Source organism: Ranitomeya imitator, chromosome 6 (assembly GCF_032444005.1).
Source record: "Ranitomeya imitator isolate aRanImi1 chromosome 6, aRanImi1.pri, whole genome shotgun sequence".
NCBI classification, from domain to species: Eukaryota; Metazoa; Chordata; class Amphibia; order Anura; family Dendrobatidae; genus Ranitomeya; species Ranitomeya imitator.
The window spans coordinates 436,339,903-436,364,418 of NC_091287.1; the positions used below are offsets into that span (position 1 = coordinate 436,339,903).

Below are 24,516 nucleotides of genomic sequence, written 5' to 3' on the forward strand. Positions count from 1 at the left end.
ATTTCACAGTAACAGGTCACTCACTCTTTGTGAATCTTGTGTCTGCTCTCTATCTTGAATTTGGTGATGTTGCTCCATGCAAGAGTTTTACTTTCTTCGGTTAAGTCTTCAAAAGAGTCTTCACTGGGAGAAACTGCAAGAAATAAAAAAAGAGCCATTATTACCATTACTACTACTTTTTATGGCGTCCTGATCATCTGAGTTTTACATAGGACACTATGTGGGGACCACACTAATTAGATGGTGTGCTTATATGTTGTGTTAGGTAGGTGTCCATCTATATAAATTTACAATCAATAAGGAATATTTATTCCAAGATCCGTGATGTTTTCATTGTTTTGTTCTTTGTGGCTGTGTGTGAACTTATTTTTTTAGTGCTGAGCAAACATTTTTTACCAATACCATTTTGGGGTAGATACGATGTTTTGATAGCCTCTGATTGCAATGTTGCAACAGCCAAAAAACATAATTCTGGAGTTTTGATCGATCTTTGTTGGGCCATTTACTAATCAGATTAATTTACTTCACATTTTGATAGATCGGAATTGAGTGATTCCATAATTTTTCCCCTATGCTTGGTTAACAAAAAGTAACCATTACTGACTAACACATTTTTTGTTCATGATTTCTTTTAGTGTTTCTTAAAGCCAGAAAGTTGTCATTTGAAATCACTTTAGTTTTGTGCCATGTCTGTGATCTGCTTTTTTTCTACAAAATTAAACATAGTAACATAGTTATTAAGGTTGAAGGAAGACTTTAAGTCAATCTAGTTCAACCCATAGCCTAACCTAACATGCCCTAACATGTTGATCCAAAGGAAGGCAAAAAAAACCCATGTGGCAAAGAGTAAGCTCCACATTGGGGGAAAAAAAATTCCTTCCTGACTCCACATACGGCAATCAGACTAGTTCCCTGGATCAACGCCCTATCAAGGAATCTAGTGTATATACCCTGTAACATTATACTTTTCAAGAAATGTATCCAGTCCCCTCTTAAATTTAAGTAATGAATCACTCATTACAACATCATACAGCAGAGAGTTCCATAGTCTCACTGCTCTTACAGTAAAGAACCTGCATCTGTGATTATGCTTAAACCTTCTTTCCTCCAGACGTAGAGGATGCCCCCTTGTCCCTGTTTCAGGTCTATGACTAAAAAGATCATCAGAAAGGTCTTTGTACTGTCCCCTCATATTTATACATTAACATAAGATCACCCCTTAGCCTTCGTTTTTCCAAACTAAACAGCCCCAAGTGTAATAACCTATCTTGGTATTGCGGACCCCCCAGTCCTCTAATAACCTTGGTCGCTCTTCTCTGCACCCGCTCTAGTTCAGCTATGTCTTTCTTATACACCGGAGACCAGAACTGTGCACAGTATTCTAAGTGTCGTCGAACTAGTGACTTGTATAGAGGTAAAATTATGTTCTCCTCATGAGCATCTATGCCTCTTTTAATACATCCCATTGTTTTATTTGCCTTTGTAGCAGCTGCCTTACACTGGCCACTGAATATGAGTTTGTCATCCACCCATACACCCAGGTCTTTTTCATTGACGGTTTTGCCCAGAGTTTTAGAATTAAGCACATAGTTATACATCTTATTACTTCTACCCAAGTGCATGACCTTATATTTATCCCCATTAAAGCCCATTTGCCATTTTTCAGCCCAAGCTTCTAGTTTACATAAATCATCCTGTAATATAAAAAATTGTCCTCCTCTGTATTGATTACCCTGCAGAGTTTAGTGTCATCTGCAAATATTGAAATTCACCTTGCTGTTCAATGCACTTCCAAAAAGGACTTGTCAAAAGCTTTTGATACGGTGCCACACAAAAGGTTGATATAAAAAATGAGAATAACGGGGACAGGGAAAAATATGTGTAAGTGGGTTAAGAGCTGGCTCAGGGATAGGAAAGAAATGGTGGTTATTAATGGAGCACACTCGGACTGGGTCGCGGTTAGCAGTGGGGTACCACAGGGGTCAGTATTGGGCCCTCTTTTTAACATATTTATTAATGACCTTGTAGGGGGCATACAGACTGGAATTTCAATATTTGCAGATGACACTAAACTCTGTAGGGTAATCAGAGTCTGACTGCCGTATGTGGAGTCGGGAAGGAATTTTTTTTCCCCAATGTGGAGCTTACTATTTGCCACATGGTTTTTTTTTGCCTTCCTCTGGATCAACATGTTAGGGCATGTTAGGTTAGGCTATGGGTTGAACTAGATGGACTTAAAGTCTTCCTTCAACCTTAAAAACTATGTTACTATATACAGTACGTCCACTGGGTTCCCTTGGTCCAGTCAGAAACTTACTTCTTCATAGAAATTGATCAGATTAGTCTGACATGAACGGTCCCTAGTAAACCCGTGCTGATACTGGGTCATGAGGTTATTCCTCTTTAGATACTCCAGTATAGCATCCCTTAGAATGCCCTCCAGGATTTTACCCACAGTAGAGGTTAAGCTTACTGGCCGATAATTTCCGAGTTCAGTTTTTGTCCCCTTTTTGAATATTGGCACCACATTTGCTATACGCCAGTCCTGTGGTACAGACCCTGCTATTATGGACTCTTTAAAGATTAAAAATAATGATCTATCAATGACTGTACTTAGTTCCTGCAGTACTCGGGGGGGTGTATCCCATCCGGCCCGGAGATTTGTCAATTTTAGTGATTTTTAGATGCCGCCGTAATTCCTGCTGGGTTAAGCAGGTTACATTTAATGGGGAATTTTTGTTATCACTGATCATTTTGTCTGCCATGGGATTTTCTTGTGTAAATACTGATGAAAAAAGTAATTTAGCAGATTGGCTTTTCCTCATCCAACATTTCACCCAGACTATTTTTAAGGGGCCCAACACTATCATTTTTTAGTTTCTTACTATTTACGTAGTTAAAGAATATTTTGGGATTATTTTTACTCTCTCTGGCAATGAGTCTCTCTGTCTCAATCTTTGCTGCCTTGATTTGCTTTTAACAGAATTTATTTAATTTATTGTATTTATTTAATGCCTCATCACTACCTACTTCCTTTAATTCTCTAAATGCTTTCTTTTTGTCACTTCTTGCACCCCTTATAGCTCTATTTAGCCAAAGTGGTTTCCTTCTATTTCTAGTATCTTTATTCCCATACGGTATATACTGTGCACAGGTCTTATCCAGGATGCTAATAAATGTCTCCCATTTTCCTTGTGTATTTTTATGTCTCAGGATATCATCCTAGTTAATTGCACCAAGATCATCTCTCATCCATTGGAAATTTGCCCTCCTGAAGTTTAGTGTCCTTGTAATCCCTCTACTACACATCTTATTGAAGGTTACATGAAAACTTATTTTGTGATCACTATTCCCCAAGTGACCCCCAGCCCTTATATTTGCTATGCGGTCTGGCCTGTTGGTTAATATTAGCTCTTGCAGTGCCCCCCTTCTTGTTGGGTCCTGAACCAGTTGTGAAAGGTAATTGACTCTCATAGTTGTCAAAAACCGATTACCTTTGCTGGACCTGCAGGTTTCTGTTCCCCAACCTATTTCAGGGTAGTTGAAGTCCCCCATAATAATGACTTTTCCTTGAGTCGCAGCTTCATCTATTTGCTTTATGAGGATATTCTCCCGTTGCTTCCATTATTTTTGGAGACTTATAACTAACCCCTATCAGTAATTTATTATTTTTTCCCCCTCCCCTTACCTCCACCCACAGGGACTCTACATTTTCATTTGATTCACCTATATTATCATGCAGGATGGGTTTTAAAGGAAACCTGTCACCCCCAAAATCGAGGGTGAGGTAAGCCCACCGGCATCAGGGGCTTATCTACAGCATTCTGTAATGCTGTAGATAAGCCCCCGAGGTATCCTAAAAGATAAGAAAAAGAGGTTAGATTATACTTACCTGGGCGTGCGGACGGTCCGATCCGGTGGGCGTCACGGTCCGGGGCCTCCCATGTTCATAGGATGATGTCCTCTTCTTGTCTTCCTGCTGCGGCTCCTGCGCAGGCGTACTTTGTCTGCCCTGTTGAGGGCAGAGCAAAGTACTGCTGTGCGCAGGGCCTCTCTGACCTTTCCCGACGCCTGCACACTGCAGTACTTTGCTCTGCCCTCAACAGGGCAGACAAAGTACGCCTGCGCCGCAGCATGAAGAGCAGAAAAAGACGTCATCCTATGAAGATGGGAGGCCCCGGACCGGACCGCGACACCCACCGGATCGGACCGCCCGCTCAGGTGAGTATAATCTAACCTCTTTTTCTCATCTTTAAGGATACATCGGGGGCTTATCTACAGCATTACAGAATGCTGTAGATAAGCCCCTGATGCCGGTGGGCTTAGCTCACCCTCGATTTTGGGGGTGACAGGTTCTATTTTACATATAGACACACCCCTCCCCCTCGCTTATCCGTTCGGTCATTTCTGAACAGACTACAACCCTGCAAGTTAACAGCCCAGTCATGGCTCTCATCCAGCCATGTTTCAGATATCCCCACCATGTCATAATTATGCTCCAACAACATTAATTCTAATTCCTCCATTTTGTTGGCGAGGCTTCTGGCATTAGTATACATGCACTTTATGTATCTCTCTCTACCTCTATTCTTTCTTAAATTATTGTTCTAACCCCATGCCACCCCATGTCTGTGATCTGCTTTTTTCTACAAATTTAAACAACTGAATGAACATCTTCCAAGGTCGGTGATTCCATAATTTTTGCCAGGGGTTGTATGAGAGCATGGCATGCAATACCACATCAATGTCAGGGACACAACTTTTGACGTATAGGTTTATGCTTTTCGGGGGTTAACAAAATAGCTACCAGTTACCTTGTGCCTGGCATCCTACCTGGCGATTCGACTGTAGATAGATTCTGGCTCGATGATCGAGAAAAACTTTTAGACTTTGAGAAAATCCTCTTTGGATGGGGCTTTGTAAACAGCTGTTTCGGAGTTTGACCAAATTCCAAAATTTGAGTCAGCATTGCAATTTTGTGATCTGGATCTTCAATACTAGAAAGGAAAATTAAAAACTCAGGTTCCCCAAGATCCAAATGGATAAGTGCAGCATATTGTATTGTTAGATTCTGGAATACAGCAGGATGAATCCCACGAGGCAATATCACGTGTAAAAATATCAGTTGACTAAAAATATTAAACCCAAAATATGTCTTGTCCACATCACATTTTTCGGTTATTCTTATAATTTTTTTTAATTTTTTAAATTGATCTGTTAAACGAAAACAATCTGATTCTGAACTTTTAACAGGGTAAATTGGAGACTGTCATATTTCTTTTACATTGAACAATAGGATGGATACAGCACGTTTTTTGGGGGTAAAACACGCTTTTTTAAAAAAAAATGATAGAAAGGAAAAGGTTTCAACAGGTTGGAAAGTAGAAAAAAAATAACCAAAATAACCAGTGAGAGAACAGTGTTAGAACAATTAGCTTTGTCATTTTATGATTTAAAGAGCAAAGTTGTGCAGCTAAAAAGGCTTACAGAGTATTACAGGTTTTCACAATCAGCTGCTGTTCTGTCCATGGCATCCTCCAATTAAAAAGTAGCTCAACTCTTCTACAACCTGGACGTTTCTCATTTTTGTGCTTTTGATTTTTATATCTCACCTTCTTCCAAGAGCCAGAACTTAATCTTTTTGTCAACAAAGCAAAGGCTAGTTTTCTACATGAGGAGTTGTGTTTGTGAATGACACCATTCATTTTACTATATAAATTACTCAAAACACTGAAAAAAAAATCCCATGTGGGCTAAAATGGTGAAAAAAATGAAATACTGCCATTATTTTTTTGGTGCTCATTGTGCAGCATTATCGTCCTAGTCAATCCAATGAGACCCGTAACTTTTTCGGTCTGTGGAGAAGGGTGAGGGTTTGCTTTTTATACCAGCATCTGCCAGGTATAAAGCAGGCTTGGCTCCTGAGCCCGCTCCATACACCACACCCTGTAATGAAAATTTACATCACAGGTCGTTAAGGTGTTGATCATGTGCCATATTATTCAACTGACTGGTCACATGTTCCTTCACCAGCAGCCTCTAAAAGAACTGAAGAGATATTCTGTCTGTAAGGAAGGCTGTACTAACAAATAGAGGAGGATAACCTGTAATAATAAAATTATTAGTAGGTGCCACAATCATATCCAACACATTTTAAAACAAGAATTAGAAGAATTAAGTTTTGTTACTTTCTTTTCTGCACAAAAGTCACCCAGACTGCACGATAAAAAGGAAAGAAACTATAAGGGAGCCGCATAGCATTCATAGACAGTTAAAGGGAATCTGTCACCCCAAAATTCAACTATAAGCCAAGGCCACCGCCATCAGGGGCTTATCTCCAGCATTCTGTAATGCTGTAGATAAGCCCCCGATGTAACATGCAAGATAAGAAAAACAGGTCATATTATACTCACCCAGGGGCGGTCCTGGTTCTGTTCGGGTCCGATGGGCGTCACGGTCTGGGGCCTCCAGTCTTCATACGATGACATCCTCTTCTTTTCTTCCTGCCGCAGCTCCTGCGCAGGCGTACTGATTTTCCCTGTTGAGGACAGAGCAAAGTACTGCAGTGCGCAGGAGACGGGAAAGGTCAGAGAGGCCTTGTGCCTGCGCACTTGAGTACTTTGCTCTGCCCTCAACAGGGAAAATCAGTACGCCTGCGCAGGAGCTGTGGCAGGAAGAAAAGAAGAGGGCGTCATCGTATGAAGACGGGAGGCCCCAGACCGTGACGCCCATCGGACCCAAACAGAACCGGGCCCGCCCCTGGGTGAGTATAATATGAGCTGTTTTTCTTATCTTGCAGGTTACATCAGGGCTTATCTACAGCATTACAGAATGCTGTAGATAAGCCCCTGATGGCGGTGGCCTTAGCTTATAGGCGAATTTTGGGGTGACAGATTCCCTTCAATATAAGGGATAACAAAATGCAAATGTGTTCTTCTCATCCTTTCCCAAGTTGACTTCAAGCACAAGAGGTTATGTGTCATGAATCCAAGGTGTATTATTCCCCATGTAATGGAGACTACATTCACCAACTGCCCGGATCTGTCAGAAAGAATAGCCAACAGTTTGTTTATTTTATTTTACTCACTTATATAGCGCCATTAATTCCACAGCGCTTTACATAAATTATTGGCACTGTCCCCATTGGGGCTCACAATCTAAATTCCCTATCATTAGGTCTTTGGAATGTGGGGAGGAAACCGTAGAACCCGGAGGAAACCCACGCAAACACGGGGAGAACATACAGATGCAGATGTTGTCCTTGGTGGGATCTGAACCCAGGACTCCAGCGCTGCAAGGCTGCAATGCTAACCACTGAGCCAACAGTTCCCACTGATCTGTAATTCTTTGTAGATTGAAACTCCACAGCCAAAACCTTCCGTCAACAGTGGTCAGCAGTTACTGCAAGAACTGGGGCCCAAACTGGGGCCCATCTACTTTCCATTAGACGAGACAACAGGGGTCCCAATCCCTATAATCCCTCTGACAGCAATAGAAAAAAAATGGTACTGCACCTTTTTAAGTCAATTTCTCCTTCATATGTCACCGGATGGAACACTAAACAGAAGCAAGCACAACTTTAATACAAGAAAGTAGCAGTAGAATATGTTAAGCAAAGTATTTCCCTGGTCCACCGACTTCACAACTTTCAACCTCGTGTTTTGCAGATCAGTTATGACATCTGTCAGCCCTAAGGAGACTTATGTGCCAATATAGGCTTCGACAAGCAGTAAGTGCTCGCTGAAAAGTGTCCACTGTATGGAATCATTACCAGTAAATGGAAGTCTCTGCACTGAGACTTTAATTTCATTTGGACATTAATAATAGTCCAGGCTTTTACAGATGCGGTGATACCAACTGGGCTTGTCTTTTTTAATTTATTTCTAATAATGGTTATTGGGGGTGATCACATTTTTTATTGCTTTTTTTTTTTTTTTTTTAAAGTATGAACACTTACTGAGCTCAGCTTCGACCTCCGAACATTTGTAGAGCTCGGCTGTCCGTGTAACTGGTGCTCCTGCAGAGGGCAGCAGACGACTGCCATTGCCTAATGCACTGCGAAGCAGCTGATGACAAAGGCAACTCGTCTGCATCGCTCAGTAAGTGTTCAATGTCCAGAATAACCTAAATGATCCAAAATTAATCCAGTGAGTGGGAAAGTACGCCACTGCATGTAAATACACGCACACACTGTGTGCTTCCAGTATAATATAAAAAACATCACATTTTTCCAAAAGGTTGCAGTGAAGACCCTTGTCATTTCGACCTCACATCTGTCCATTTCCAATCACTCCACTATTTTCCCTCACATGTCTCATTTGGCACTCACACCCCTCATTTTCACCTCACACCACATTTTCCCCTCAGTATTTACATGTTTGTCATCTCCCTTATATATACTATACACCTGTATGTCATCTCCTGTATATAGTATATACCTGTATGTCATCTCCCTCGTATATTGTATATAACTATGTGTCATCTCCTCCTGTATCTATAATATAACGCTGGGAGCGTCACTCTGTCCGAAGCCTTTATAGACTGCGCAGGCGCGACGCTCCTAGCGTTACATTATAGCCAGTGTCAGGAAAAAAAAAAATGGCGACAGAAAGCGCGGACTGCCGGGAGCAGGGGGACATTTATGATCCGTAACCCGGACTTGGGGACACTGTGGACATGATTGCGACCTGATGATGCTGTGGCACTTCATGCCACAGCAATTTGTTACTTACGCCACCTGATTCCTTTCCGCCGCCATTTTCTTGGTCCTGCTGCCGGAATCGGCGCCTGCGCAGTCCGCGCTTTCCGGCGCCATTTTCTTGAAGACACACTGCAGTGTGTCTTCAAGAAAATGGCGCTGGAAAGTGCGGACTGCGCAGGCCCCAATTCCGGCAGCAGGAGGACCAAGAAAATGGCGGTGGAAAGGAATCAGGTAGCGTGTGCACAGGATCCGCACATGACAGAAAAGGGGTGCAGGATGGAAGCAGCACATGACAGGATGGGGACGCAGGATGGAAGCAGCACATGACAGGATGGGGACGCAGGATGGAAGCAGCACATGACAGGATGGGGACGCAGGATGGAGCAGCACATGACAGGATGGGGACGCAGGATGGAGCAGCACATGGCAGGATGGGGACGCAGGATGGAAGCAGCACATGACAGGATGGGGATGCAGGATGGAGCAGCACATGACAGGATGGGGACGCAGGATGGGGCAGCACATGACAGGATGGGGGCGCAGGATGGAGCAGCACATACCAGGATGGAGACCATATACCAATATAAATACTCGCCACCCGGGCGTAGAATGGGTTCAATAGCTAGTATAGTATATACCTGTATGTCATCTCTTCTGTATATACCTGTATGTCATCTCCTCCTATATATAGTATATACCTGTATGTCATCTCCCCTGTATATAGTATATACCTGCTGTATGTCATCTCCACCTCTATATACCTATGTGTCATCTCCTCTTTTATATAGTATATACCTGTATGTCATCTCCTCCTGTATATAGTATACCTGTAAGTCATCTCCTCCTGTATATCTACTATATAATTGTCTAAGGGTCACTTCCGTCTTTCTGTCTGTCCTTCTTTCTGTCGCGGATATTCATTGGTCGCGGCCTCTGTCTGTCATGGAAATCCAAGTCGCTGATTGGTCGTGGCTGTTTTGCCGCGACCAATCAGGGACGGGCACAATCCGGAAGAGAATGGCTGCTCCTTACTCCCCGCAGTCAGTGTCCGGCACCCGCATATTCCCCTCCAGTCACCGCTCACACAGGGTTACATAGTTACATAGTTATTAAGGTTGAAGGAAGACTAAGTCCATCTAGTTCAACCCATTGCCTAACCTAACATGCCCTAACATGTTGATCCAGAGGAAGGCAAAAAAAAAAAAACATGTGGCAAAGAGTAAGCTCCACATTGGGGAAAAAAATTCCTTCCCGACTCCACATACGGCAATCAGACTAGTTCCCTGGATCAACGCCCTATCAAGGAATCTAGTGTATATACCCTGTAACATTATACTTTTCCAGAAAGGTATCCAGTCCCCTCTTAAATTTAAGTAATGAATCACTCATTACAACATCATACGGCAGAGAGTTCCATAGTCTCACTGCTCTTACAGTAAAGAATCCGCATCTGTTATTATGCTTAAACCTTTTTTCCTCCAAACGCAGAGGATGCCCCCTTGTCCCTGTTTCAGGTCTATGATTAAAAAGATCATCAGAAAGGTCTTTGTACTGTCCCCTCATATATTTATACATTAAAATAAGATCACCCCTTAGTCTTCGTTTTTCCAAACTAAATAGCCCCAAGTGTAATAACCTATCTTAGTATTGCGGACCCCCCAGTCCTCTAATAACCTTGGTTGCTCTTCTCTGCACCCGCTCTAGTTCAGCTATGTCTTTCTTAAACACCAGAGACCAGAACTGTGCACAGTATTCTAAGTGTGGTCAAACTAGTGACTTGTATAGAGGTAAAATTATATTCTCCTCATGAGCATCTATGCCTTTTTTAATGCATCCCATTATTTTATTTGCCTTTGTAGCAGCTGCCTGACACTGGCCACTGAATATGAGTTTGTCATCCACCCATATACCCAGGTCTTTTTCATTGACGGTTTTGCCCAGAGTTTTAGAATTAAGCACATAATTATACATCTTATTACTTCTACCCAAGTGCATGACCTTATATTTATCCCCATTAAAGCGGATTTGCCATTTATCAGCCCAAGCTTCTAGTTTACATAAATCATCCTGTAATATAAAATTGTTCTCCTCTGTATTGATTACCTTGCAGAGTTTAGTGTCATCTGCAAATATTGAAATTCTACTCTGAGTGCCCCCTACAAGGTCATTAATAAATGTTAAAAAGAAGAGGGCCCAATACGGACCCCTGTGGTACCCCACTGCAAACCGCTACCCAGTCCGAGTGTGCTCCATTAATAACCACCTTTTGTTTCCTATCCCTGAGCCAGCTCTCAACCCACGTGCACATATTTTCCCCTATCCCCATTATTCTCATTTTATGTATCAACCTTTTGTGTGGCACCGTATCAAAAGCTTTTGAAAAGTCCATATACACTACATCCACTGGGTTCCCTTGGTCCAATCCGTAACTTACCTCTTCATAGAAACTGATCAAATTAGTCTGACATAAACAGTCCCTAGTAAACCTGTGCTGATACTGGGTCATGAGGTTATTCCTCTTCAGATACTCCAGTATAGCATCCCTTAGAATGCCCTCCAGGATTTTACCCACAGTAGAGGTTAAGCTTACTGGCCTATAATTTCCGAGTTCAGTTTTTGTCCCTTTTTTGAATATTGGCACCACATTTGCTATACGCCAGTCCTGTGGTACAGACCCTGTTATTATGGAGTCTTTAAAGATTAAAAATAATGGTCTATCAATGACTGTACTTAATTCCTGCAGTACTCGAGGGTGTATCCCATCCGGGCCCGGAGATTTGTCAATTTTAGTGATTTTTAGATGCCGCTGCTCTTCCTGCTGGGTTAAGCAGCTGACATTTAATTGGGAATTTTTATCACTAGTCATTTTGTCTGCCATGGGATTTTCTTGTGTAAATACTGATGAAAAAAAGTCATTTAGCATATTGGCTTTTTCCTCATCCACCATTCACCCAGGCTATTTTTAAGGGGCCCAACACTATCATTTTTTAGTTTCTTACTATTTATGTAGTTAAAGAATATTTTAGGATTATTTTTACTCTCTCTGGCAATGAGTCTCTCTGTCTCAATCTTTGCTGCCTTGATTTGCTTTTTACAGAATTTATTTAATTTTTTGTATTTATTTAATGCCTCCTCTCTACTTACTTCCTTTAATTCTCTAAATGCTTTCTTTTTGTCACTTATTGCGCCCCTTACAGCTCTATTTAGCCATATTGGTTTCCTCCTATTTCTAGTATGTTTATTCCCATACGGTATATACTGTGCACAGGTCCTATCCAGGATGCTAATAAACGTCTCCCATTTTCTTTGTGTATTTTTGTGTCTCAGGATATCGTCCCAGTTAATTGCACCAAGATCCTCTCTCATCCGTTGGAAATTTGCCTTCCTGAAGTTTAGTGTCCTTGTAACCCCTCTATTACACATCTTTTTAAAGGATACATGAAAACTTATTATTTTGTGATCACTATTTCCCAAGTGACCCCCAACCCTTATATTTGCTATGCGGTCTGGCCTGTTGTTGACCGCGTTATGGTGCGGGTAACGCACTCCGTAACCGCTGCTATTAACCCTGTGTGTCCCCAACTTTTTACTATTGATGCTGCCTGTGCTGCATCAATAGTAAAAATTCTAATGTTAAAAATAATAAAAAACAAAAAACCTGCTATTCTCACCCTCCGTCGTCCGACGATACGCTCGCGCCTGCTGCCATAATCCGTTCCCGGCGATGCATTGTGAAATTACCGAGACCGCCAAGTCATCTGGGTAATTTCGCAATGCATCCTGGGAACGGAAGATGGCGGCAGCCGCGCACGTATCGCCGAAGCTTCGCTGGATCCCAGGGGTGAGTATATAACTATTTTTTAATTTTATTTTTTTAACAGGGATATGGTGCCCACACTGCTGTATACTACGTGGGCGGTGTTAGATACCGCGTGGCTGCTATAAACTACATAGGCAGTGCTATATACTATGTGGGCTGTGTTATGTACTGCATGGGCTGTGCTATATATTACGTGGCCACTGTTATATACTGCGTGGGCAGTGTTATATATTGCGTGGCCTGTATTAACGCATCGGATATTCTACAATATGTATGTATATAGCAGCCACATAGTATATAGCAGACAAATACTACGTGGCCTGTGCTATATACTATGTGGCTACTATATACATACATAAATACATATTCTACAATACCCGATGCGTTAGAATCGGGCCACCATCTAGTAGTATATACCTGTGTGTCATCTGCTTCTGTATATAGTATATACCTGTGTGTCATCTCCTCCTGTATATAGTACGTACCTGTATGTCATCTCCTCCTGCATATAGTATATACGTGTCATCTCCCCTGTATATAGTATATACCTGTGTGTCATCTCCTCCATTATATAGTATATACCTGTGTGTCATCTCTCCTGTATATAGTATATACCTGTGTGTCATCTCCTCCATTATATAGTATATACCTGTGTGTCATCTCTCCTGTATATAGTATATATCTGTGTGTCATTTCCCCTGTATATAGTATATATATATGTGTGTCATCTCCTCCTGTTAGACCTCATTCACACGTTATTTGCTCAGTATTTTTACCTCAGTATTTGTAAGCTAAATTGGCAGCCTGATAAATCCCCAGCCAACAGGAAGCCCTCCCCCTGGCAGTATATATTAGCTCACACATACACATAATAGACAGGTCATGTGACTGACAGCTGCCGTATTTCCTATATGGTACATTTGTTGCTCTTGTAGTTTGTCTGCTTATTAATCAGATTTTTATTTTTGAAGGATAATACCAGACTTGTGTGTGTTTTAGGGCGAGTTTCATGTGTCAAGTTGTGTGTGTTGAGTTGCGTGTGGCGACATACATGTAGCAACTTTTGTGAGATGAGTTGTGTGGCGATATGTGTGTAGCAATTTTTTGTATGTCGAGTTGCATTTGGCAGGTTAGTGTAGCAAGTTGTGTGCAGCAAGTTTTGCGCGTGGCGAGCTTATGTGTGGTGCATTTTGAGTATGTGCAAGTTTTGTGTGAGGAAACTTTTGCATGTGTTGCAACTTTTGTGCATGTGGCAATTTTTCCGCCTGTGCAAGTTTTGCGTGTGGCGAGTTTTCCACGAGCCTAGTAGCGCGTGGCGAGTTTTGAGCGGCGACTTTTGTGTTTCGACTTTTATGTGGCGAGGTTGGTGTATGTGTGGTGAAATGTGTGCTGTGGGTGATATGTGTTCAAGCACGTGATAGTCTATGGCGCATTTTGTGTGTTTTCATATCCCCGTGTGAGGTGAGTATCCCATGTTGGGGCCCCACCTTAGCAACTGTACGGTATATACTCTTTGGCGCCATCGCTCTCACTCTTTAAGTCCCCCTTGTTCACATCTGGCAGCTGTCAATTTGCCTCCAACACTTTTCCTTTTCCCCATTATATAGATAGGGGCAAAATTGTTTGATGAATTGGAATGCGCAGGGTTAAAATTTTGCCTCACAACATAGCCTATCTCGCTCTCGGGGTCCAGACGTGCGACTGTGCTAAATTTTGTGGTTGTAGCTGCGACGGTGCAGATGCCAATCCGGACATACACACATTCAGCTTTATATATTAGACTAGATGGTGGCCCGATTCTAAAGCATCGGGTATTCTAGAATATGCATGTCCACGTAGTAAATTGCCCAGCCACGTAGTATATTGCCCAGCCACGTAGTATATTGCCCAGCCACGTAGTATATTGCCCAGCCACGTAGTATATTGCCCAGCCACGTAGTATATTGCCCAGCCACGTAGTATATTGCCCAGCCACGTAGTATATTGCCCAGCCACGTAGTATATTGCCCAGCTACAGTAAGCAGTATATTGCCCAGCCATGTATGTCACAGGTTAAAAAATAAACATACCTTTGGATCCGAGGGCCTCTTGAAGTTCTAACATACTCACCTTCGGATCTGGCGCAGGCGATGAGCGCGCGGCTGCCGCATCTTCCGTTCCCAGGATGCATTGCGAAATTACCCAGATGACTTAGCGGTCTCGTGAGGCCGCTAAGTCTTCTGGGTAATTTCGCAATGCATCGCCGGGAAAGGAAGATGGCGGCCGGCTCTGCGGACAACGGAGGGTGAGTATAGCAGGTTTTTTGTTTTTTATTATTTTTAACATTAGAATTTTTACTATTGATGCAGCACAGGCAGCATCAATAGTAAAAAGTTGAGGACACACAGGGTTAATAGTGGCGGTAACCGAGTGTGTTACCCGCGGCATAACTGGGTCCGTTACTGCCGGCATTAACCCTGTGTTAGCGGTGGCTGGAGGGGAATATGCCAGCGCCGGGCAGTGCGGGGAGTAAGGAGCAGCCATTTTCTTCCGGACTGTTCCGCGACCAATCAGCGAGTTGGATTTCCTTGACAGATAGAGGCCGCGACCAATGAATATCCGTGACAGACAGACAGGACAGAAAGACGGAAGTGACCCTTAGACAATTATATAGTAGAGAAAAATTATATATATATATATATATATATATATATATATATATATATATATATATATATATATATATATATATATATATATATATATATATATATATATATATATATATATACACATACATATACACACACACACATACATACATACATACACGCATACATACACACAGTGCAGACCAAAAGTTTGTACACCCCTCATGTAAAGATTTTTCTGTATTTTCATGACTATGAAAATTGTACATCCACACTAAAGGCATCAAATTTATGAATTAACAAAAAAGTGTTAAACAACTGAAAATATGTCTAATATTCTAGGTTCTTCAAAGTAGCCACCTTTTGCTTTCGTGACTGCTTTGCACACACTTGGCATTCTCTTGATGAGCTTCAAGAGGTAGTCACCGGGAATGGTTTTCACTTCTCAGGTGTGCCCTGTCAGGTTTAATAAGTGGGACTTCTTGCCTTTTAAATGGTGTTGGGACCATCAGTTGTGTTGTGCATTAGTCTGGTGGATACACAGCTGATAGTCCTACTGAATAGACTGTTAGAATTTGTATTATGGCAAGAAAAAAGCAGCCAAGTAAAGGAAAACAAGTGGCCATCATTACTTTAAGAAATTAAGGTCAGTCAGTCTGAATAGACTGTTAGAATTTGTATTATGGCAAGAAAAAAGCAGCCAAGTAAAGGAAAACAAGTGGCCATCATTACTTTAAGAAATTAAGGTCAGTCAGTCCGAAAAATTGGGAAAACTTTGAAAGTGTCCCCAAGTGCAGTGGCAAAAACCATCAAGCGCTACAAAGAAACTGGCTCACATGAGGACCGCCCCAGGAAAGGAAGACCAAGAGTCACCTCTGCTTCTGAGGATAAGTTTATCCGAGTCACCAGTGTCAGAAATCGCAGGTTAACAGCAGCTCAGATTAGAGACCAGAACAATGCCACACAGAGTTCTAGCAGCAGACACATCTCTACAACAACTGTTAAGAGAAGATTTTGTGCAGCAGGCCTTCATGGTAAAATAGGTGCTAGGAAACCACCACTAAGGACAGGCAACAAGCAGAAGAGACTTGTTTGGGCTAAAGAACACATGGAATGGACATTAGACCAGTGGAAATCTGTGTTTTGGTTAGATGAGTCCAAATTTGAGATCTTTGGTTCCAACCACCGTGTCTTTGTGCGACGCAAAATAGGTGAACGGATGGACTCTACATGCCTGGTTCCCACTGTGAAGCATGGAGGAGGAGGTGTGATGGTGTGGGGGTGCTTTGCTGGTGACCCTGTTGGGGATTTATTCAAAATTGAAGGCATACTGAACCAGCATGGCTACCACAGCATCTTGCAGCGGCATGCTATTCCATTCGGCTTGCGTTTAGTTGGACCATCATTTATTTTTCAACAGGACAATGACCCCAAACACCTCCAGGCTGTGTAAGGGCTATTTGACCAAGGAGGAGAGTGATGGGGTGCTATGCCAGATGACCTGGCCTCCACAGTCACCAGACCTGAACCCAAATCAAGATGGTGAGCTGGACCGCAGAGTGAAGGCAAAAGGGCCAACAAGTGCTAAGCATCTCTGGGACTCCTTCAAGATTGTTGGAAGACCATTCCCGGTGACTATCTCTTGAAGTTCATCAAGAGAATGCCAAGAGTGTGCAAAGCAGTCATCAAAGCAAAAGGTGGCTACTTTGAAGAACCTAGAATATAAGGCATAATTTCAGTTGTTTCACACTTTTTTGTTAAGCATATAATTCCACATGTGTTAATTCATAGTTTCGATGCCTTCAGTATGAATGTACAAATTTCATAGTCATGAAAATACGGAAAAATCCTTAAATGAGAAGGTGTGTCCGAACTTTTGGTCTGCACTGTATTATAGTATATTATATACACATATACTAAAAATTAATTTAACCAATTAAACAAGTGAAAATAAAAAGGACTAAGTTGTAGCGTTCGACACGCGTTTGTTTTATGAAGGGTCTTCACTTCAACCTTTTGGATAAATGTGATGTTTTTTATATTATACTGGAAGCTGGATCCTTTCCTTTTCTTGGACATAATGTCCAGAATGCAGCGACCTGAACGCGTCAATTACAGCAGGTCAGCAGAAAGGTTGTGGCAGCGACTTCATGCAGCAGTTCCGACAATTTATACCTAGCTGCCCAACCTGTTCTCACCGCTGGATGAAGTCACTGTGCCGCAGCCATATCATAGGAGGTGGGTCGCAGACCGACCCTGTTCTGCTATGGTCACGTCTGCTGTAAATGCCATAGATCCCTTTGACAGGCTTACCGTTATTTGCAGTAACAGCCTCACTTCCTCTCTGCTTGCAGCCAAATATCAAGTCAATCCATTGATGGAGATGGTCTGACACATATTGGCTTTCTAAAGCCTCTCTGTTCTTCCGTAGAAAGTCATCTACATCTAATAATTTAAAAAAAAAAAAAAAATTGACTTAGCTTCTCATGCACATTATACACTTTGCACAGAAGCCGTACTGATCTGCACTCTTACATGGCAATATTTGGGTCTCGTACCTGATGCCCATGGAGGGATATCTACATCATCAACTAATTTCCCCCCTTGTCTTTTTCCAAGGTCCAGGTTCAAACTGTTTAGCAAGAATGTGCCATCACTTCCATAAAACTCTGGAATTAACTAAGATAAAACGGAAATTAACAGAAAAAGAAAAAACAGAAAAATAAGTCCTGACCATATGCAAGTATGAATTACCTCTTTGAAGTCTGTTACTCCGTCTAAGCAGTTCCTCCATGTTTCTGCAATACTGGAAAAGTGAAAAGGTCATTTTTTTGCTGGGCCTTGGCGCTTACTTTGCTTCATTTTATACTGCAGTGCTGGCCATTTTCCTTAAAAGAGCAGACAACTACTCCGACAACCGCTTCACCATATTCTCCCTTGTAAAATAAAAAACCCTATATCCTCACCTCCCGTACCAAATCTGTTCCAGTAGCCCAATAGTGGCTGCCGATTGGCTGCAGGGGTCAAGTGGCATAATAATGTTACAAGAGTCTCAGTAGGCCTGGCACCAACATGAGGGCACAGAACTGGTGCGGGAAGAGTGTAGGGTATTTTGATCTTATAAGGGGGAATATAGGAGAAGACGACAGCCTTGAGCTGATAATGGGCCGGGAAGGTCAATGGTTATTGGGCCCTTCAGAGCCTTAAGTTACCAGCCCACAGCCGCCCCAGAAATGGCACATCATATTAGATGTGCCGCTTCTGGCGTTTTGCCTTGGCTCTTCTAGATTGCCTTGGTGTGGTGGCAATAGTGGTAATGGTGCTTGACGTGGATGTCAGCTGTGTAGTGTCCATCAGCTATTGCTATTATTCTTTATCTCAACAATATTCATTGCTGTCAAAAACTGAATGCAAACAAAATGCAGCAAAAACGTGCGTTTTTCCTGCCAAGACCTGCAGAAATTGTGCTGACATTTCTGCATTCAAAATACCCAACATGTGTGCATAGCCTAACTCCATTTCAGGAAATCTGAAATAAAAATAAAAATGCCACAGTGGAGAGTGTGAAAATTGCTGGATTTCTCATTTTAAATTCTCAATTTGGATTGTGATATATTTGAAAAAAAAAAAATACAAAAACATTACATTTAACCAAAGAACACGATTTAAACACTAGGTAATTTTCTGATAACTTCCCCTTATATGTACAGTGTAACTGGAGGACCCAATTAAAACCATTTCTGATTTGCACATCAATGTAAATGTAAGATTAAAATCCATATTTAATAAAACGCAGGTCAAAATTAGCTGTATTCCAATGTAGGCCACACACCACATCAACTACAGTATGGTACAGATTAAAATGAAAACGGGATTAGTGCCGCCCTTTACTTTCTCCCAGCTATCAGCTGCAGGAGCAGATGGAAACAGGAGATATGGAGATATCGCTTTCATGAATATCTGACCCAAGCAGGTCAATTATAAGTGGTATCTGCAGAGGGAACGCGCTAAAGGCCTCATTCACAAGTCCGCACTTTTCATCAGGGTTTGGATGCCAATATCAGGAGTGGCACAAACAAAAAACTATAATTGAAATATGTTGACACCTGTTCTGCGTTTTGGGAACACTCCTGGATGTGGCATAGAAATACTGACTAAAAATACTGCTGGGGTAGTATACCAGGGCATAGCGGAGACCCCGTAGAAAATGATTTGGGTCGGTTCTTACCGAACCCAGTATTGCGATCACCTCTTATTATAGAATTATAACTAACGGCGACAGCAAAAAAAAAAAAAAAAAAAAAGGCCGATTTCTCATTTAATTTATCCCTCCTCTGATGTGATCCAGCACATCGGAGGAACAAGGAGGGCTCAGGGGACCCCATTTCTTTCTCCTCTGGTTTACCTAGACCCTCCTGCATCCCCGGGTCCTGTCCCCTGGCCATCGGAGTCTTCTTCCGGGAAGAAAATGGCGGGCGCATGCGTGGTGCGCCCGCCAAGATTTGCCGGCTGGCACGCGACAACAATAGGAAATTTTTCCTATTAATTCATTTTTATCACTGTGATAGACCCTATAACAGTGATAAAAAAAAAAAAAAAATAGTACATCAAACCCCCCTTAGTTAGGTAAAAATAATAAAATTTACAAAATGTATTAATTTCCATTTTTCCCCATTAGGGTTAGGGTTGGGACTAGAGTTAGGGTTAGAATTCAGCGGTTCCACTGTTTAGGTACATCAGGGGGTGTCCAAATGCGACATGGCATCCGCCATTGATTCCAGCCAATTTTGCATTCAAAAAAGTCAAACGGTGCGCCCTCTCTTCTGAGCCCTGCCATGCCCCTCACACAGGAGAAATTGCACAACAAATTTTGTGGTCCATTTTCTTCTAATACCCTTGTGAAAATTAAGTTTAGTTTCAAAGTAAATTTTTTGTGAAAAAAGTAAAATATTAATTTATTCCTTCCACATTGCTTTAGTTCTCATGAAGCACCTGAAGGGTTAATAATCTTCTGGAATGTGTTTTTGCGCACCTTGAGGGGAGCAGTTTTTATAATGGTGTCACTTTTGGGTATTGAGTTATGCTGACCCCTCCAAAGTCACTTCAAATGTAAGGTGGTCCCTAAAAAAATGGTTTTGTAAATTTTTGTTGGAAAAATGAGAAATCGCTGGTCAACTCTTAACCCTTATAACATCCTAACACACACAAAAAAAAGGTTTTCCCAAAATTATGCTGATGTAAAGTAGACATGTGGAAAATGTTATTTATTAACTATTTTGTGTGACACCATTCTCTGATTTAAGGGTAAAAATTTTTTAAAAAGTTTGAAAATCGCTAAAATTCAAATTTCTATTTTTTTCACAAATAAACACAAGTCATGTCAAAGAAATGTTACCACAAACATGAAGTAAAATAGGTCACGAAAAAAAAAAAAAATCTCAGTCTGATCCGTTGAAGCGTTTCAGAGCTATAACTTCATAAAGTGACAGTGGTCAGAATTGTAAAAATTGCCTTGGTCGTATAAATACCTAATTGGCTCTGTCACTAAGGGGTTAAGTTAGTATTTTCAATGATGGTATATTATTTCAAAGACTACAAATGAAGAGGACATACAATATACATCAGATCTGATAATAATCCTAAAACATTTCTAGAAAGGACCCAACTCGACTGAGGCTCCGCACAGCACTAACCTGTTGAACATTCTATCAGCATGGTCAAACTTTCCATTTTGGATGCAAAGCATGTGCTCTGGTGCTGTAAGAGAAAAGATCATCATACTAAATATCGACAAATGGAACCACAGTAACAGGCCATTTAATGTTATACTTTCTTTCATGGGAAGTTTTCAAATAAAACTATTTCATTTAAATATTCCTAAACTTCACCAATAGGAATAAAGTGTTTTCCGCTTTGTACAATCTCTAGCTACTTCTAGGAAGCAGACACTTAAAAGGAGACCACCAAGGCAGAAGGATTGCTCAGACTAAGTGCAGGCACTCTACGCACAAGAGCTTTCCACCTGCTTGAGTTCCATCCATCGCCGCCTTTCTCTGGCTCTATAAAACCAAAGCAGTCAATCAAAGAAGAGGGAGGTAATGGGGTAGGGAGCAGTGGTGGAGATAGTGGGAAAGTGCATTTAAAGGTTGGCCTCGCTAAGGGTGCGTTGAGCGCCTGTACTTGGTTTGATCAGTCATTCTGTGTTGACAGACCTCCTTTAAGTCAAAACAGTTTGATCCTCCTACACAGACTGTTCATATGCTGTAGAAACGAAGCTAATCTGTTCTAACTTGGGGTACCGTCACACAGCGGCATTTTGATCGCTACGACGGCACGATCCGTGACGCTCCAGCATCGTAACAATATCGCTCCAGCGTCGTAGACTGCTGTCACACTTTAACATAGTAACATAGTTAGTAAGGCCGAAAAAAGACATTTGTCCATCCAGTTCAGCCTATATTCCATCATAATAAATACCCAGATCTACGTCCTTCTACAGAACCTAATAATTGTATGATACAATATTGTTCTGCTCCAGGAAGACATCCAGGCCTCTCTTGAACCCCTCGACTGAGTTCGCCATCACCACCTCCTCAGGCAAGCAATTCCAGATTCTCACTGCCCTAACAGTAAAGAATCCTCTTCTATGTTGGTGGAAAAACCTTCTCTCCTCCAGACGCAAAGAATGCCCCCTTGTGCCCGTCACCTTCCTTGGTATAAACAGATCCTCAGCGAGATATTTGTATTGTCCCCTTATATACTTATACATGGTTATTAGATCGCCCCTCAGTCGTCTTTTTTCTAGACTAAATAATCCTAATTTCGCTAATCTATCTGGGTATTGTAGTTCTCCCATCCCCTTTATTAATTTTGTTGCCCTCCTTTGTACTCTCTCTAGTTCCATTATATCCTTCCTGAGCACCGGTGCCCAAAACTGGACACAGTACTCCATGTGCGGTCTAACTAGGGATTTGTACAGAGGCAGTATAATGCTCTCATCATGTGTATCCAGACCTCTTTTAATGCACCCCATGATCCTGTTTGCCTTGGCAGCTGCTGCCTGGCACTGGCTGCTCCAGGTAAGTTTATCATTAACTAGGATCCCCAAGTCCTTCTCCCTGTCAGATTTACCCAGTGGTTTCCCGTTCAGTGTGTAATGGTGATATTGATTCCCTCTTCCCATGTGTATAACCTTACATTTATCATTGTTAAACCTCATCTGCCACCTTTCAGCCCAAGTTTCCAACTTATCCAGATCCATCTGTAGCAGAATACTATCTTCTCTTGTATTAACTGCTTTACATAGTTTTGTATCATCTGCAAATATCGATATTTTACTGTGTAAACCTTCTACCAGATCATTAATGAATATGTTGAAGAGAACAGGTCCCAATACTGACCCCTGCGGTACCCCACTGGTCACAGCGACCCAGTTAGAGACTATACCATTTATAACCACCCTCTGCTTTCTATCACTAAGCCAGTTACTAACCCATTTACACACATTTTCCCCCAGACCAAGCATTCTCATTTTGTGTACCAACCTCTTGTGCGGCACGGTATCAAACGCTTTGGAAAAATCGAGATATACCACGTCCAATGACTCACCGTGGTCCAGTCTATAGCTTACCTCTTCATAAAAACTGATTAGATTGGTTTGACAGGAGCGATTTCTCATAAACCCATGCTGATATGGAGTTAAACAGTTATTCTCATTGAGATAATCCAGAATAACATCCCTCAGAAACCCTTCAAATATTTTACCAACAATAGAGGTTAGACTTACTGGCCTATAATTTCCAGGTTCACTTTTAGAGCCCTTTTTGAATATTGGCACCACATTTGCTATGCGCCAGTCCTGCGGAACAGACCCTGTCGCTATAGAGTCACTACAAATAAGAAATAATGGTTTATCTATTACATTACTTAGTTCTCTTAGTACTCGTGGGTGTATGCCATCCGGACCCGGAGATTTATCTATTTTAATCTTATTTAGCCGGTTTCGCACCTCTTCTTGGGTTAGATTGGTGACCCTTAATATAGGGTTTTCATTGTTTCTTGGGATTTCACCTAGCATTTCATTTTCCACCGTGAATACCGTGGAGAAGAAGGTGTTTAATATGTTAGCTTTTTCCTCGTCATCTACAACCATTCTTTCCTCACTATTTTTTAAGGGGCCTACATTTTCAGTTTTTATTCTTTTACTATTGATATAGTTGAAGAACAGTTTGGGATTAGTTTTACTCTCCTTAGCAATGTGCTTCTCTGTTTCCTTTTTGGCAGCTTTAATTAGTTTTTTAGATAAAGTATTTTTCTCCCTATAGTTTTTTAGAGCTTCAATGGTGCCATCCTGCTTTAGTAGTGCAAATGCTTTCTTTTTACTGTTAATTGCCTGTCTTACTTCTTTGTTTAGCCACATTGGGTTTTTCCTATTTCTAGTCCTTTTATTCCCACAAGGTATAAACCGCTTACACTGCCTATTTAGGATGTTCTTAAACATTTCCCATTTATTATCTGTATTCTCATTTCTGAGGATATTGTCCCAGTCTACCAGATTAAGGGCATCTCTAAGCTGTTCAAACTTTGCCTTCCTAAAGTTCAATGTTTTTGTGACTCCCTGACAAGTCCCCCTAGTGAAAGACAGGTGAAACTGCACAATATTGTGGTCGCTATTTCCTAAATGCCCAACCACCTGCAGATTTGTTATTCTGTCAGGTCTATTAGATAGTATTAGGTCTAAAAGTGCTGCTCCTCTGGTTGGATTCTGCACCAATTGTGAAAGATAATTTTTCTTGGTTATTAGCAGAAACCTGTTGCCTTTATGGGTTTCACAGGTTTCTGTTTCCCAGTTAATATCCGGGTAGTTAAAGTCCCCCATAACCAGGACCTCATTATGGGTTGCAGCTTCATCTATCTGCTTTAGAAGTAGACTTTCCATGCTTTCTGTTATATTTGGGGGTTTGTAACAGACCCCAATGAGAATTTTGTTACCATTTTTCCCTCCATGAATTTCAACCCATATGGACTCGACATCCTCATTCCCTTCGCTAATATCCTCCCTTTGCAATGTACGACGCTGGAGCGATAATTTCATGACGTATGTGCGATGTAGAAGCCGTTGGTTACTATGCGCACATCGTATACAATATCGTGCACACCTTTGTTACACCATGCGATCATGCCGCCACAGCGGGACACTAGACGACGAAAGAAAGTTTCAAACGATCTGCTACGACGTACGATTCTTAGCGGGGTCCCTGATCGCAGGAGCGTGTCAGACACAGCGAGATCGCTGGAACGTCACGGATATATCGCTGGAACGTCACGAATCGTGCCGTCGTAGCGATCAAAATGCCACTGTGACG

At 41.7% G+C, this 24,516-nt stretch overlaps 1 protein-coding gene across 1 annotated transcript in view; it reads right to left on the reverse strand.

Annotated features, from left to right (window-relative positions):
- NSMAF (neutral sphingomyelinase activation associated factor) overlaps positions 1–24,516 on the reverse strand; it is a 155,267-nt gene that overhangs the window by 28,470 nt on the left and 102,281 nt on the right. The window contains exons 16-22 of the mRNA XM_069731381.1: positions 20,845–20,908; positions 17,906–17,957; positions 17,710–17,830; positions 17,465–17,596; positions 7,515–7,557; positions 4,834–4,997; positions 25–133 (exon numbers count right to left, since the gene is read on the reverse strand). Of these exons, the coding sequence (XP_069587482.1) occupies positions 25–133; positions 4,834–4,997; positions 7,515–7,557; positions 17,465–17,596; positions 17,710–17,830; positions 17,906–17,957; positions 20,845–20,908 (685 nt within the window). The remainder of the gene's footprint in view (positions 1–24; positions 134–4,833; positions 4,998–7,514; positions 7,558–17,464; positions 17,597–17,709; positions 17,831–17,905; positions 17,958–20,844; positions 20,909–24,516) is intronic.